This window comes from Pygocentrus nattereri, chromosome 9, assembly GCF_015220715.1.
Source record: "Pygocentrus nattereri isolate fPygNat1 chromosome 9, fPygNat1.pri, whole genome shotgun sequence".
In the NCBI taxonomy this organism is placed as follows: Eukaryota; Metazoa; Chordata; class Actinopteri; order Characiformes; family Serrasalmidae; genus Pygocentrus; species Pygocentrus nattereri.
The window spans coordinates 35,937,914-35,951,225 of record NC_051219.1 but is presented as its reverse complement, the minus strand read 5'-3'; the positions used below and the strand labels follow the sequence as shown (position 1 = coordinate 35,951,225).

Below are 13,312 nucleotides of genomic sequence, written 5' to 3'. Positions count from 1 at the left end.
TATTTATTCTAAACTTCTAAAGGGCTCATCATCATCAGGATATCATACATTTTTAGGGTTTTATTTTTCTGCTTATAACCTTTATGTAATCTTATGTAACAGCAGCTATCATAAGTCTTTTTTACGTGGCCGTTTTCCGCACTCTCTGTATCCTTTACAGTTCTACTGTGTTTTAAATGTACTGAGCCTTTAAGACAGATATATCATCATTGTTTGAAACAAAACCTCATATATTAACTTCACAGGAGAAGGAATAAACATTAACTTACAAATTAAAGGAGCAAGTTTTTTATTTGATGTCATTTATAACAGTTTCTGTTACTCCGTTCTCTGTTCAATTATGTAAACTAAGTTAATCAGAATGGAGCTGCATGGTTTTGTTCTGACAGCGATGATATTTCCGTTCTGTTTGAGTGCTCTGCATGCTGTCTCAATCGAAAAGCCATACAGGCTAACATACTCCTTATAACTTCCGTGTAAATGGGAGGGAAGAAACTGCTTTAGACTGAGAAGATGAATTTTTGTCATGTGCAAAAGTTTGAATAGCTGTAGTCATATTACATGTTTTATTGATTTTCTGGGTGAAAATGATTTAGTACACATTTTCTACAGAGAGCACACTTAAATATGACGTTTTCATGAAAGGTGTATTTATTTGCCAAGGTTGGAATGTTGGAAAGGCCATGTTTCTTTATTCATTCAGTATGTTATATTCAGCAAAAACACAGTAAATGTGCATTAAAGTATGCGGAAGTGTGTTCTCTGTAGGGCATGTGCTAGCTTTTTTTACTTAGAAAATGAACAGAATGTGTATTTTGTGTCAAACTTTTGTATAGGACTGTATGACAAAAACTGAAATAAATGGGCTGTTTTGCAGCTTACTTGCCATATATGGACAGTATAGACTTGTGTCAGTGGTATGTTTTGGAACTTTAACAATGCTTACATACTGCATCCTACACTTTTACTTTTTAAAAAGTGGAAAATTAGGCCTTCTGTAATAAGAGTCATTTAATTCATGGTTAAATGTGATAGGAGCCTCCAGCTTACAAAACGTCTGAAGTTCTAGGGAAGTACAGTGATATATAACATATCGCTGTTATCGGAAGAAAACCGCGTTATGTCCATTTTTGTTGTTTTTCAATTTTTGAGATAACTTGAAAATACCTGTTGTTCTTTACATTTTTTGAAAATTTCATGTAGAATAGACTAAAAAGAAACAACACAAAGTTACTTGGAAATATGTCTGGTTCCATTGACTTACATAAAAAGTTAAGTAGTTTTTTTCCTTTTCCTGTAAAGTTACCATTTTGGAGAAACGAGGCTTTCTTCCGACAACGGCGATATGGTTGTGAGGATTTTATTGTCCAGTGAATGATCGCAAGAACATCTAGTGTAGTTAAATGTGGAGCATTTTGTTTGAAGTGTACTTAAGAGTACCTTTCTCTTTAAAACATGTAAATAAAGGTTGTAGTCTTGAACATTAATCCAATTTTGGCATTTAATGGCATTTATTATCTTTAAATATTGAACAAAATTGTTTGCATGTCCCAATTAGCCCCTGTTCTGCTTTATGCTAATAAGATTTTCACTGTTGACAAAAATGAGCACTGCAGTCCAGCACATCATGACCAATAAGCCTCTTCTGCCAAGGTTTTAAACTCTAACTGAAAGATGAATTGTCAGGTGGGCTTGGTGAGGGAGCAGAAATGCCTTTGCCTGTGCCGTACTGTCTGTAGCCTCGCTGAAAGTGTGACAGGCTGACATTACGGAGGCGCAGCCTGTAATCTGAGAGCTGTAAAACCAGCATTTCAGCTGCCACAAACAGCGGGGCCACTGGCCTGCCACAGCAAAATGGTGGCGGGCAAGACGGGCTACCGTAGTTGACGACAGCCAGTTAAAAACGCCGTGGAGACCGCCCTCATGGTGAGCGTGGGCCGCGAGCCTGGCAGCCACAGAGAGAGGGGTACGCGTCTGGTGCTGGCTGAATTCTAATCGGGTATTCCACATCGTTATACTGCATAAGGAGATCAGAGTTTTAATCAGATTGCTTTGAAATACGTTCATGACATACTTCCCCCCCTTGTCCACGGGCCCATCAGTGGCCCAGGCACAGCTAATGATGCCCTGGGTTAATGATGGGGATGAGAGGGGGAGGGCGGATGAATGGAAGGATGGGCGTGTCTAGTCCTAATCTGTACGACCGTACACTTTGGCCTTGAAGGATGTACTGGGCAGAGATGTGCCCTGGGTGGCAGAGTGAGGCGAGGCTGTGAGTTGGGTGCCCTAAGCTGCTGTTCTCTTGCTCAGTAAAGGAGTTCTGTGGTGTACACTGTTAAAATGAAATGGTTTGGATATACAGTTCTAAGGAACCTCTAGATTAGAAGGGAACCTTGGCATTACAGCTGTGTGCAAAAGTTTGGGCACCGCTAGTCAAATGCCATGTTTTGTTGATTTTCTAAGTGAAAGTTAGTTACCATCCTCTACAGAGAACACACTTATGTTTAACAAAACATGTCATTTGAGTAGGGGTGTTCAAACTCTAACAAAGACTCTGTCTTTAAACTCTAACAAAGTTCTTCACTTATTTACAAATGAGGAACCTTCCATTAAAAAGTTCTTTAGGAAATAATAAATAATTCTTTTACACTTTTAGAAAATGAGGTCTTTAGAGGTTCTCAGTTATATATAGAACCATGTATGTGGTTCCTAAAAAAGTTTAAAAATGGTTCTGCATAGCACCAAAATGGATTCCATTATTGTTACAAGTCAAAGAACCTTTTCTCGCTGTGATATAGGCAAAGAACCCTCCAACAAATTGTATTTGGCACTTTTATACTTAAAACTTCAGTTGGTATAAAACTTTACATTTATGTTGAAAAATGAGGTTCTGTATTCTCACACATGTCTGAACATTGTTCTTTAAAGAACCACTTTGGCTATATTATTTTTGAGAGTGATAGGTTGAGCTCAATCTAGGGGTTCAGTCATCATTTTTGGCTAAATTCATGTCCATTTTCTATCTAAAACACTAGACGCAAAGCACTAAATACTCTAGAAAATGGACACTGTTAGGGGGTCTGTTGGTGGCCCTTTCCATAATTCCCAAAGCTGTGTTCAGCAGATGTTTATATGGTCCCTTATCAGTTTGCCTTTGTGCAATGACAGCTACCCCCAGTGGTTTATCCCCTGCTCACTGTCTTCCAATTGATTTCAGTGAGGTGATGCTAAAAACCGTAATCACTTCATTTAAGCTCCTAACCTGCTTAGGAGCCCTGAATGTGTTGATTAGAACATCTTAAGGTTGAAGATGAGACAGGATGAGACTCAAAATTGCTTGATGCAGGAATCTGTCATCGCCTATTACACGCTTTAAATCCAAAAGACAATGGGCACGGTGGCAGGGAGATGGAGAAATGCAGAAGGTTGGTGTAGGAGCAGAAGAAGCCTGTTAGGCAAAACCTCAGCACCCGGCAGGACAGACGAGAGGGCTTTGGGTGTTCGTTCTATGGTGTATATATGGTGTTTTGTCCTATCTGTGAAGGTGTTAGCTGTAGGGTTGTAGCGATATCGCTTTGCGTTTTGTGTGTTTTTGTGCTGGCAGTGAAGCTGCGGTGACTCTTACGCAGTGTTGTTGCTTCTCTGAGGTGGGTCAATGCTATTTCTTGAGCTTTTCTTATGACTTCACTAATGGATTAGTAGATTATTATGATGTAAAAAGCATTTAAAGCTAGATATCCTGTGCATGCGGTGTGATTTTCTGTAGCTATGGTTAGCGTGTGAGGAAGGCGATTGTTATGTTTGGGAGATGTGTGAGATTCCTCATCGCCACTCACCATCTTTTTCTCTCTCTCTTTCTTTCTTTTCTCTGTCTCTCTCTCTCTCTCTCTCTGTCTCTCTCTCTCTCTCTCCTTCTCTTTCTCAGTAGTCGTGACAGTGACCTCTCAACGATCATCTCCAACCTGCACCACACCCGACAGCACGGCATGCCTGAGGGCCAGCCCTGCTCTGACATCACCCTCGCCTCCTCACACTCAGGTAGGACACACCTAGAGCAGTGTTCTCCCAGCCTCATAACCCTTAGCATGCTGGTAATGCTCCACCCCCCATCTGTTGAGCTGAACCCTTTTTTTTGTTCTTGTAATGATTAAACCTCTTTAGTGTTAGAATGTTCATTTGCTGTAATTTGCTTGATTGGCCACTGTAAGCTCATTACTCATCCCATTGTGTCCATCTTTAGTGCATTCCTTAATGCTCCCTCCTCCTTCTCTTAAACCCGCTGTTAAACAAGCATGTGCGCTAATAGCTTCATTTGCCATTAATCCAGATCTGCAGCGGAACAAGGCAGTACATTATGCATAAATGTAATTGCTAATTGGGCTACACTGTCAAACTTTGAAATGATACAAGCATCTGTGACTGAGCTATTTGTGATATGTATCTGAATATTTAAAGAAGGAATAAGCTGTGCTGGCGTCTTTGATTTATGTTGCTGTCAGATCAAAACCTTATAACTCAATTTATTTATTTATTTATTTATTTATTTGAGGTTTTTTTACATTATTTGATGGCAGTAGCTGCCTTTTGTACTGTGTGAACATTGATGAACAGTAGAAATAGTCCAAAAATGCTTACATTAAAAGGGGATTCCACCAGTTTTACCACTTTATTTCTGCATGATTCAATGCTTGAGAGGTTAACAAAAAGTCATTTAGAGTGGTTTGACATCAAGTGATTCATTGTAGAGGAACTTAGTGACACTGATTTCTTTAAAGTGGTGGTGATAAGAACCAGAGGTCACGATGTCTGCAATAAAAATAAAGCCATTAACCAACCGTAACCACCAGTGAATTTACACATCTACCGAGTGTGTATATCTTATGCTAATTTGTAATAAATCTGCACATTAAGTTGGCAAACTATTTTGTCTTACAGCACCCAGCATGTACCACTACACTGTGAATAAATGTTCAAAACACAAGTTTAAAGCCATATTATTATATCAAATCTGCTGTACAACAATATGTCAGGCATCAGGCGGTGTCTTCATAAACATCTCATGTACTGACTTTCTGTAAGGGAGCTTTTAGAGGCATTAAGCTTTTCAGACGTCCGGTTCCTATCCCCGCCATTGTGAAAAGCTCTGACTCCGATTTCTCTGGAATGAAGCATTTCACACCAAACCACTCTGACTGACTTTGTTTACATGTAAATGACAGACATTTTGAAAAATCAGTTGAATTCCTGTTAACTAACATAAAAATGAAAAAGGTGTCTTATTTGGGTTATAAGGGTCTTATAAGGGTCTCCTACTAAGTTACCATTTCAGAGAAGGTGGCAAAGTTAAGAAATTCGCCAAGTTCCATATACTTTTGTTCTTGTAAAAGATGTATTCATGACTATTCAAGCTTTCCTAAACATGTAGAACTTCTGTATTGAATTAAAATTTAATACTAGAATAGTTCACAGAGTTGTAGTGACGTCTATACATTAAACTTCTTGAGGGTCGAGTGGACTGAAGTTCTGTGCGCATAACCATATGTGCATCAATAACACTTAAAATCCTATTATACACAATAAGTCCCCCGTGATCACAGTCAGCACATCATGCCCCCACATCTCTGCAGTCTGGCGCTAATTGCCCCAAAGATTCAAAGGACAGATGAAATCATCCTTTTAGGCCGAGTATTTGGACTGGACAGCAGCTCTAACGGGGTGGATTTTCTAAAAGGCGAGTGTAATCTCTCATAAGCTTAATTGAGAAATCTCAATTAACTGGAATCTTAATTGCGGAGGACACAAAGGGATGAGCTGCCCTTGCTGGGGCTGAGGACCGAAATCTGTCAGTTTGAGCATTAAAGGGCGATTTAAGAGGCTCTTTAAGCGGCTCGCTCCGTGTCTGTAAACAAGTCCAATCCGATCACTCGCTGGTCTAATTCTGTCTGCCAGTGAAATTAGAGAGCTTTTCGTCCCTGGGCCGGGTCAAGGGTCAGAGAAGGGCAGGGGCAGGGGCGGGGGATGGGGGGTGGGTTGCGAGGGAGGGGCTGAGGTCAGTATAGGCAACAGGGAACAGGTACAGCGCATAAGCATAGAAAAAAAAAACAGGAAAAACTGCAGATAGGGCTCAGGAGCAGTGAGGGACTGTTATGGGTCAGAATCCCACTTATCTGCTGCAATAGAGATCTCTGACATCACAACCATTCACAATGCAGATGCTTTAGGAAGTGTTTAAGGGCAAATATCGCTATTTAGAATTACTTTTAAAAGTTAACTGGACTGAAGTTCATGAGTTTTTATAAGGATGTGATATAATACAAATAACTACACCAAGCTTTATGCTGTCAGCATTTCTTTTGAAGAAGTGCCATATTTCAGTAAATCCAAAGCAAACCAATATTTTACTTTATGAATTGAATAAACGAGCACTAACTTTAGACTGCTGGGAGAGTCTCCAGCTACCCCTGTGAAGGATAAGCGGCTTAGGAAATCTATGTGTATGTGTTTGTGTGAGTGCTTACTTTTTTGTGTTTTATCATTCATTTAATATACATCTTTTTTTTACTTTCTTACATTCGTTATTGTTACTGTGAAACAATTAACAGGTTCAACTGAAAGTGCAGATTTTAAACTTCATGTTTGTGCTTATAAACAGAAGATAAGAAGAAACAGTCAAAAAGAAGTGCAGACTGGAACATGTTGATGCGGAATGTAAATGTTCTATATTGTGTAGCTCAATACGTAATTAATTATGTAATTACCTAATAATTATGTCAAAATGAAAGAAGTAATGTGTCTCCAGAACAGAGACAGAAGGAACAGAAAAAAGCATTTTTAACTTTAGTTTAAGGTAATGAAACTTTATTCCAGTCATTTTGTCTGTTGGGCCACATGTATAAAATTTTCACACATTGTAAATGGCAGCTTTCGTTTTCAAGTAGTGCAAAACGAAATCCCTAAAACAACAACAAAAAAGCAGGAATATAGACATGAGGTTGTGTTGCAATACAACTTATACACTTACATTGTGAAAATAATGCAGTCGAGTTTCCAGCCTTTAGGTCGATGTGCCGCCACACACTGACACAGTTCTCCACTCCTAGTGTTCATGTTTTTCAGCAGTGTTTCTAAATTGTTTTGCCACATTGAGGCAAAAAGGTTGGAGAACGTGCTCCTAATACAGCAGATCAAAGCAGGCTCCGGTGTTCATTTTTCCATGTTAAACTGCAAGACTTTTTTCCCTTTTTTTGGGTTTCCGTCTCACAGTCTCTTTCACTTCCTTTCAAGTCTGACTTTCTGCCGTGAGTATGTGGTTACGGAGCCAGGGAGAGAGAGAGAGAGAGACAGAGAGAGAGGGAGAAAAGAGACGAGTTGGAAAAGTGGAGGAGAAATGAAGGAGTGGAGTGGAGTGGTGCGCGGTATCGGGGGAGAGCAGACAGTGGAGTCGCTCGGGACAGGGTGGAGGGAGAGGGGGGCGGGCCGCCGGAGAGGGCCGTTAATTAAATCTGAGGGACAGACAGAAGAGCCGGCCCAGCCAGGCGTCAGGCCCAGTCAGTCTCTCTCTCTCCCTGTCTCTGTCTGCCCGGCTGGCCGGCCGGCCACTCTGGCCCCAGGGCAGAGGGGAGGAGGGTGGGAGTGAGGGAGGGAGAGATAGAGGGGGAGGAGGGCAGGGGCGCCGGCGGATCGTCTGGCTCCTCGTGTTAGACTCTGAAAACGTGGCTTTTGCGGTCAGCCCAGAGACTCGTAATAGGCATATAAGGTGTTTTAGATTTTTTTTCTTCCCTCCCTACGGGAGAGTCCTGATGGAATTTGCGCAAGTGTGTGTGTGGGAGACCGTTTATGTGTGTGTGTGTGTGTGTGTGATGAGAGTAAGGGAATTTGTATGTGCTTCCATCCAGGCCTGCCCTCTCTAGTGCTTAACTTCTTATATGTGGATAAGCCAGTATGCTGTGCAGGCTGTAGTTAGCTGGCTAGAAAATGAATTGTTAGCAGCGAATGTGTTTTTTTCCCAGTGAATCATTTTCTGCCTCTGCTTACCAGCCTTTTCCCTCTGTTTCCTTAACTCTTTAAACTCTAGGCTTATTATTTGGATATTCATCTTAATGCTTATTATGCAGTAACTAGGCCATTATGAATTATTCCCATATGAACCAACTGCAGCTGTGAACCTATTATGTAACGTATGTTGTCCTGAAAGTGAGGACCTGAGGTGAAGCAGTTTAAGGTTATTTTAAAGTTATTTTATTTTATTTGCGATAAATGGGAAAATATTATGGTTATTTTTGCTCAGATATTAATATTAAACCTGGCAATTATAGCAGCATCTTTGTTTTCTGCACACACTGACGCATGTATATTACTTTAAAAGAAAAAAAAACAGTTACGTTAACTAATGATCCATCTGCAGAGTTCTTCTCATTGCACTTCATGCTTATAATTAAAAATAATCATTGAAGTACAGTACGATTATCGTCGTTGACAACAACACTCTGTCAATTATGAATTACTGTTGTTACTCCAGAAATGGAATATCGGCTCATCCCTAGATTACTTTCCTTTTTTTGTTTTCATCTTTCTCTCTCCCTCTATGTTACTGCCTCTCTCTCTCCCTTTTCTCTCCCTATTTTTATCTGCATCTCTCTTTCCCTTTCCCTTTCTGCCTCTCTCTCTCTCTGCCTCTCTCTCTCTCTCTCTCTTTCTGCCTCTCTCTCTCTCTTTCTGCCTTTCTTTCTCTCTCTCTCTGCCTCTCTCTCTCTCTCACTTTCTCCTTTTTTCTCTCCCTCTTTCTCTCCCTCTTTCTCTCTGCATCTTTTTCCCTTTCCCTTTCTGCCTCTTTCTCTCTATCTCTTTCAGCCTTTCTCTCTCTCTGCCTCTATTTCTATCTCTCTCTATCTCTCTTTCTGCCTTTCTCTCTCTCTCTCTCTCTCTCTCTCTCTCTCTCTCTCTCTCCCCTGAGGCTCTCAGTGGGTGAGCGGTGGTAGAGGAGGTGGAGCTGTATTCTCTGGGTCGGTGGAAGCACCGCGCCGCTCCCTGCATCACCCCCCACCCCCCAGCAGCCAATCAATGGCAGCCTTTCAGCCCCGGCCCAGGGCCGCAAACAGGGGGATCAATAAGTTATTAGCACCATTCTGTCAGCTGTAATGTGGAGATTGATCGGAGGCCGCCGCTCCGCCGCTCCGCCTGCCACTTCCCCTGCCTGATAAAGATGACAGATTAAGGGAATAAGGAAAGGGAATTAAGGAGTCTGGCCTGTCCGACCTGTCAGTGGCCAGAGTGAGATGGAGGAAGGAGAGAGAGAGAGAGAGAGAGAGAGAGAGAGAGAGAGAGAGAGAGAGAGAGAGAGAGAGAGCGCGAGGGAGAGAAAAGAATAAAACACAAGCGTTTTGCTCTCTTCCAGTATACTCACTCACTCATCTCTCTCTCTCTCTCTTTCTCTCTCTCTCTCGTTAGGCTTATTATTCTGTTTTTAATAAACTAAAAGAACTAAAATGAATCTATTATGTACACATACTGACATGTATGTGTGGATCCATATACAGACCCTTGGAGTTGAAGGGGTTAAAATGATGTCCCTCAGTTTGCCTTTCCGGTGCGCTTTTCACTGGAAGCTGGAGCTGAAGTTTAGCTTGTTAAACCAGTGATAACTGAAATGTTATATATTTCTCCCGTAACGTATTGAAACAAAGCACAAATTCTGCTGAAAGTGCAGAGACTGAACTCTGTCAATATAACATCTGTGTTCTTTAGTAGAACAAGACATATTACAATTTGATTTTGATGAAAAGTTATTGTGCATACAGTTTTATTTCATGGGAAGAAAAAAATATAACTTTTATAATTTTGCCATGTTTTTGTCAAAGCTAACAGAGAAAGTGCAGACATGTTGATCCAGAATGTAAATGTAATTCATTGTGTAACTCACTGTGTAATTAAATGTGTAATTATGCAATAACAGTTTAGTTGTATGGCACAAATGAAAGTAAAGTCTTGGCTTCTAAGGGTTAAGGCTGGTGGAGATCAGTCAGAGCATTGCTGGCTGGTGGAGCAACTGCTAGGCTGCTTGTAAACATGGAGGACTGGGGGATTTTCTCAGGGAGAGACAGACAGAGAGAGAGATAGAAAAGCAGCCTAACCTATTTACAGCAGCCTTTGAGCAGCAGTTGTGCGGTGCAGGAGCTTGAGCTGGCAGGGCTGAGGCACGAGGCAACTAGAGTGCTCCCCGTTTGGTGTTAAATGGAAGCATCAGCGCTTTAAGAGGCAACATTTAATTGGTATTAAAGGCTTTCCGCCTTCAAATCTCTGGCCCTCAGGCAATGGCAGGCAGGCAGGCGCTACTGGATTCCTCCCTTTTCTCTCCCCTCTGCAGGCTGACTGAAAAGGGAGCTCACTGCATCACCACTGCCATCATTTCTCTGCTTTTTGATACGAATCATTGTTGATTTCTAGTATTTTTGTTAGGGAAGAAATGTACGCCGACACATGATTTTGGTGGTCCCTCCATTATCTTCAAATACTTAAATTATTACTAAACTAGTGGTAGAACTCAGTTACATATAAGCAGATTTTGGGTTGCATTATTTGGATTTGGATCAGGGTTGGGTTAAGGTTTAGGTTTTTGCTTGAGCTTAGGTTAGAATTAGACTGAGAGTTAGGTTTAGGGTTAGTGTGAAAAGTTAAGTTTGAATGTATTCAATTGAGATGCAAGTTACATTAGATTGAGCCCAGTTTTGTTACATACGTATATAGCCTAAGAACAGCTTACCCAGTTTGCACTGAAGTCCCTGTAGTTACTGAATAATAAGCCTAAATATTTAATAAGCCTGTGAGTTAAAGGTGTTAACTATAGCTAATGTAGCTAGCAAGTAATGAAGGGCTATCAGTTAGCCACTGGCAATCCTTGACTATTAGAGCTAGCTTAGTTTAGTTTGCAGTTTTACAGTGACTCTTAGTTTACAGTGACTCGTAAAGAACCCTGTCATACAGCTAGTGGGTTGGGTGCGGTAGGTGGGTTGGAGAGAGGTTGGACAGTTGTTCCACTAATCACTGATACCAAACTCTCCTCTTAAAGGTGCAAACACTCGTCCTGTAGCAAGGTGGAAGCCAATGACATGACAGAAATTGTGGGCTAGTATCTGGGGGCCAATCAGATTGCAGGGGAAGGAACTGGCCACCCCTTTGAAACCACACATGATGGTTCTCTGCTGGTAAACTACGTCTCTGAATCATCACACGTTTTCCTTAAGAAGTTCAGAGGTTCTCACTTCAGTTTTGCTGTATCTATTTATTCTTACATAAATATGTATATAGTTGTTTACATTTACATTCCGTAAGTTCTGTCAAGTCTGCATTTCTGATTTTTATTGTATCATTATTGTAAACGATTTTCCACAAAGAAAGACTGTATGCACAACGATAACATTTAATCAAATTCTAATCCTGATAAAACATCTCCTTTCCTACTTGCAGCACAGATAGCATCAAGAATAAGTTTAGAATCTCAGATCCTCTGATGATTTCAAGGAGCTTCGGGTGAGAAATAATTGATATTGAATTACATCATGCATTTATTATCACCTCCCATAACTGTGGCTTCTAAGGCTCAAAGACAAGGGCTCCATCACCAACATAAAGTGAAACCACATGTTTTCCACATTTTGTCTACACAACTGCCTGATATTGTATTTCGGAAAGCGCACAAAAGTTCAAATCTGACGCTGGTGGTTTTTCCCAAGTTCATTCGAACAGTAATGGGGGAGGGAGGGGGGTGTTCAATAGCACTAAGGAGATTTCATGAGGGGAACAGAAGAGGCTGTGTGCATGAGTATGAGTCAGCGCCGCTGCCGCCTCCAATTCTCCGTTCAGAATAAGGCCTTCCTCTCCACACACCGCGCCAGGCCTCCGCTCTCTGCTTTTGTTGAGTGCATTATGTGCGTGAGGTCTAAGCGCTAAAAGCAGACGGAGCGTGCTGTGGAGCCAGGCTTCCTCCGCTCGCTGTGTGTTAGTGCCACGGGCACGCTGCCCTGCTCCAACCTTTGGCTCCGGCCCATCCTGAAGCCAGCCAAACCTGGAGGAGCTGCTCCACCACTGCAGAGGAGCGTTTTTCACCCTTTTGTCTGGTTGAGTTTATCTATAAGGACTTTGATTTTCCCCCTTGATTTACCACTGTTTGCTTGCATGTATTGATTGATCTTTTTAAAGCAAAAGCTTGTGAAAAAAAATCAAGTTTACACAGTTTTTTGTTTACAACAAAATTTGCACACCACGTTTACTTCTTTTGTACTGGAGCTGCTGTAGCTAGCAAATAATGGAAGCTTATAACTACAGATTAGCTTTGTGCAAGTTACATGTCTAAACTAAGGCTGTCACTATTGATTATATAAGAAATACGCTATTGATTATTTTGTTGGGTAATTCAGTAATTAGTTGTTTTGAATGTGCTGTTCTCAGGCCAAGCAATACAAAATGGGTTTTACCTTAAAATAACTAGCTGTGGTGTTCACTTTCCACTCAGGGCTTAATACTGCTTAATCATGGTCATCAGATGCATTTGATGCTTGTAATAGACATTCTAGTGGCATGTTCTTTACTTACAATGAATCCTTAGTTAAGTTCCCAGGGAACACAGAGTAAAATACTAAAACTTTGATACTAAACCCGAGTGTTACATTAAACATTAAACAGCTTGAGTGAAAGATAAACATAAAATGTGATAAAATATAACTTAAAAACTTAAAAATGGCCGATTAGACCTATCTGAGAACTGTCTGGCTAAAAATCAAAGTGATCGACAGCTCCAGGTCCAACACTCCTAGCCGGCTCTGCCCCTCATACAGACCTAAAGTAATTATCCAGCTTTTATGTGATGGTAAACATACGAAAAAATGGAGGATTGAAGGAACATGTGGAGGAACGGATGAACAGACAGCTAAAAGGACAGACAGACAAGCAAATGGGTGGATGAAGCAATGTGTGAATACAGGAACGGATAAATGAATGTTGGTGCATAGATAAATGAATGAACGGGTGACAAGCAGCTACAAACAGGTGTTCTAGCTTTCTAGCTTTTGTTTATGCTGGGTTAGCCTAAGTTTGCTAGCTAGCTAAATTTATCTGACTCTGAAATGGTTTTGTGGGGCGGGGCTAGAAACGCAGCCTTGTAATTGGTCAGGGAGTGTTTTGGAAGTTACCCAAGATTAGGATCGCTGACATTTACGTAGAAAGAAGAGAAATATGGTGAGATATGTTGGTCACTTATGGGTTACCACAAGATTGTTCAAATGATTTACTTAGTACATGTTTACTGCTTATCTAGAGC

General features: G+C 41.0%; 1 protein-coding gene across 3 annotated transcripts in view; it reads left to right on the top strand.

The window, feature by feature from the left end:
- samd11 (sterile alpha motif domain containing 11) overlaps positions 1-13,312 on the top strand; it is an 87,267-nt gene that overhangs the window by 32,915 nt on the left and 41,040 nt on the right. For 2 of the 3 annotated variants that reach the window (XM_017709327.2, XM_017709312.2), the window contains exon 4: positions 3,926-4,038. In XM_017709327.2, coding sequence (XP_017564816.2) covers positions 3,926-4,038 — 113 coding nt within the window. The remainder of the gene's footprint in view (positions 1-3,925; positions 4,039-13,312) is intronic. The other variant, XM_017709322.2, reaches the window with a different exon arrangement.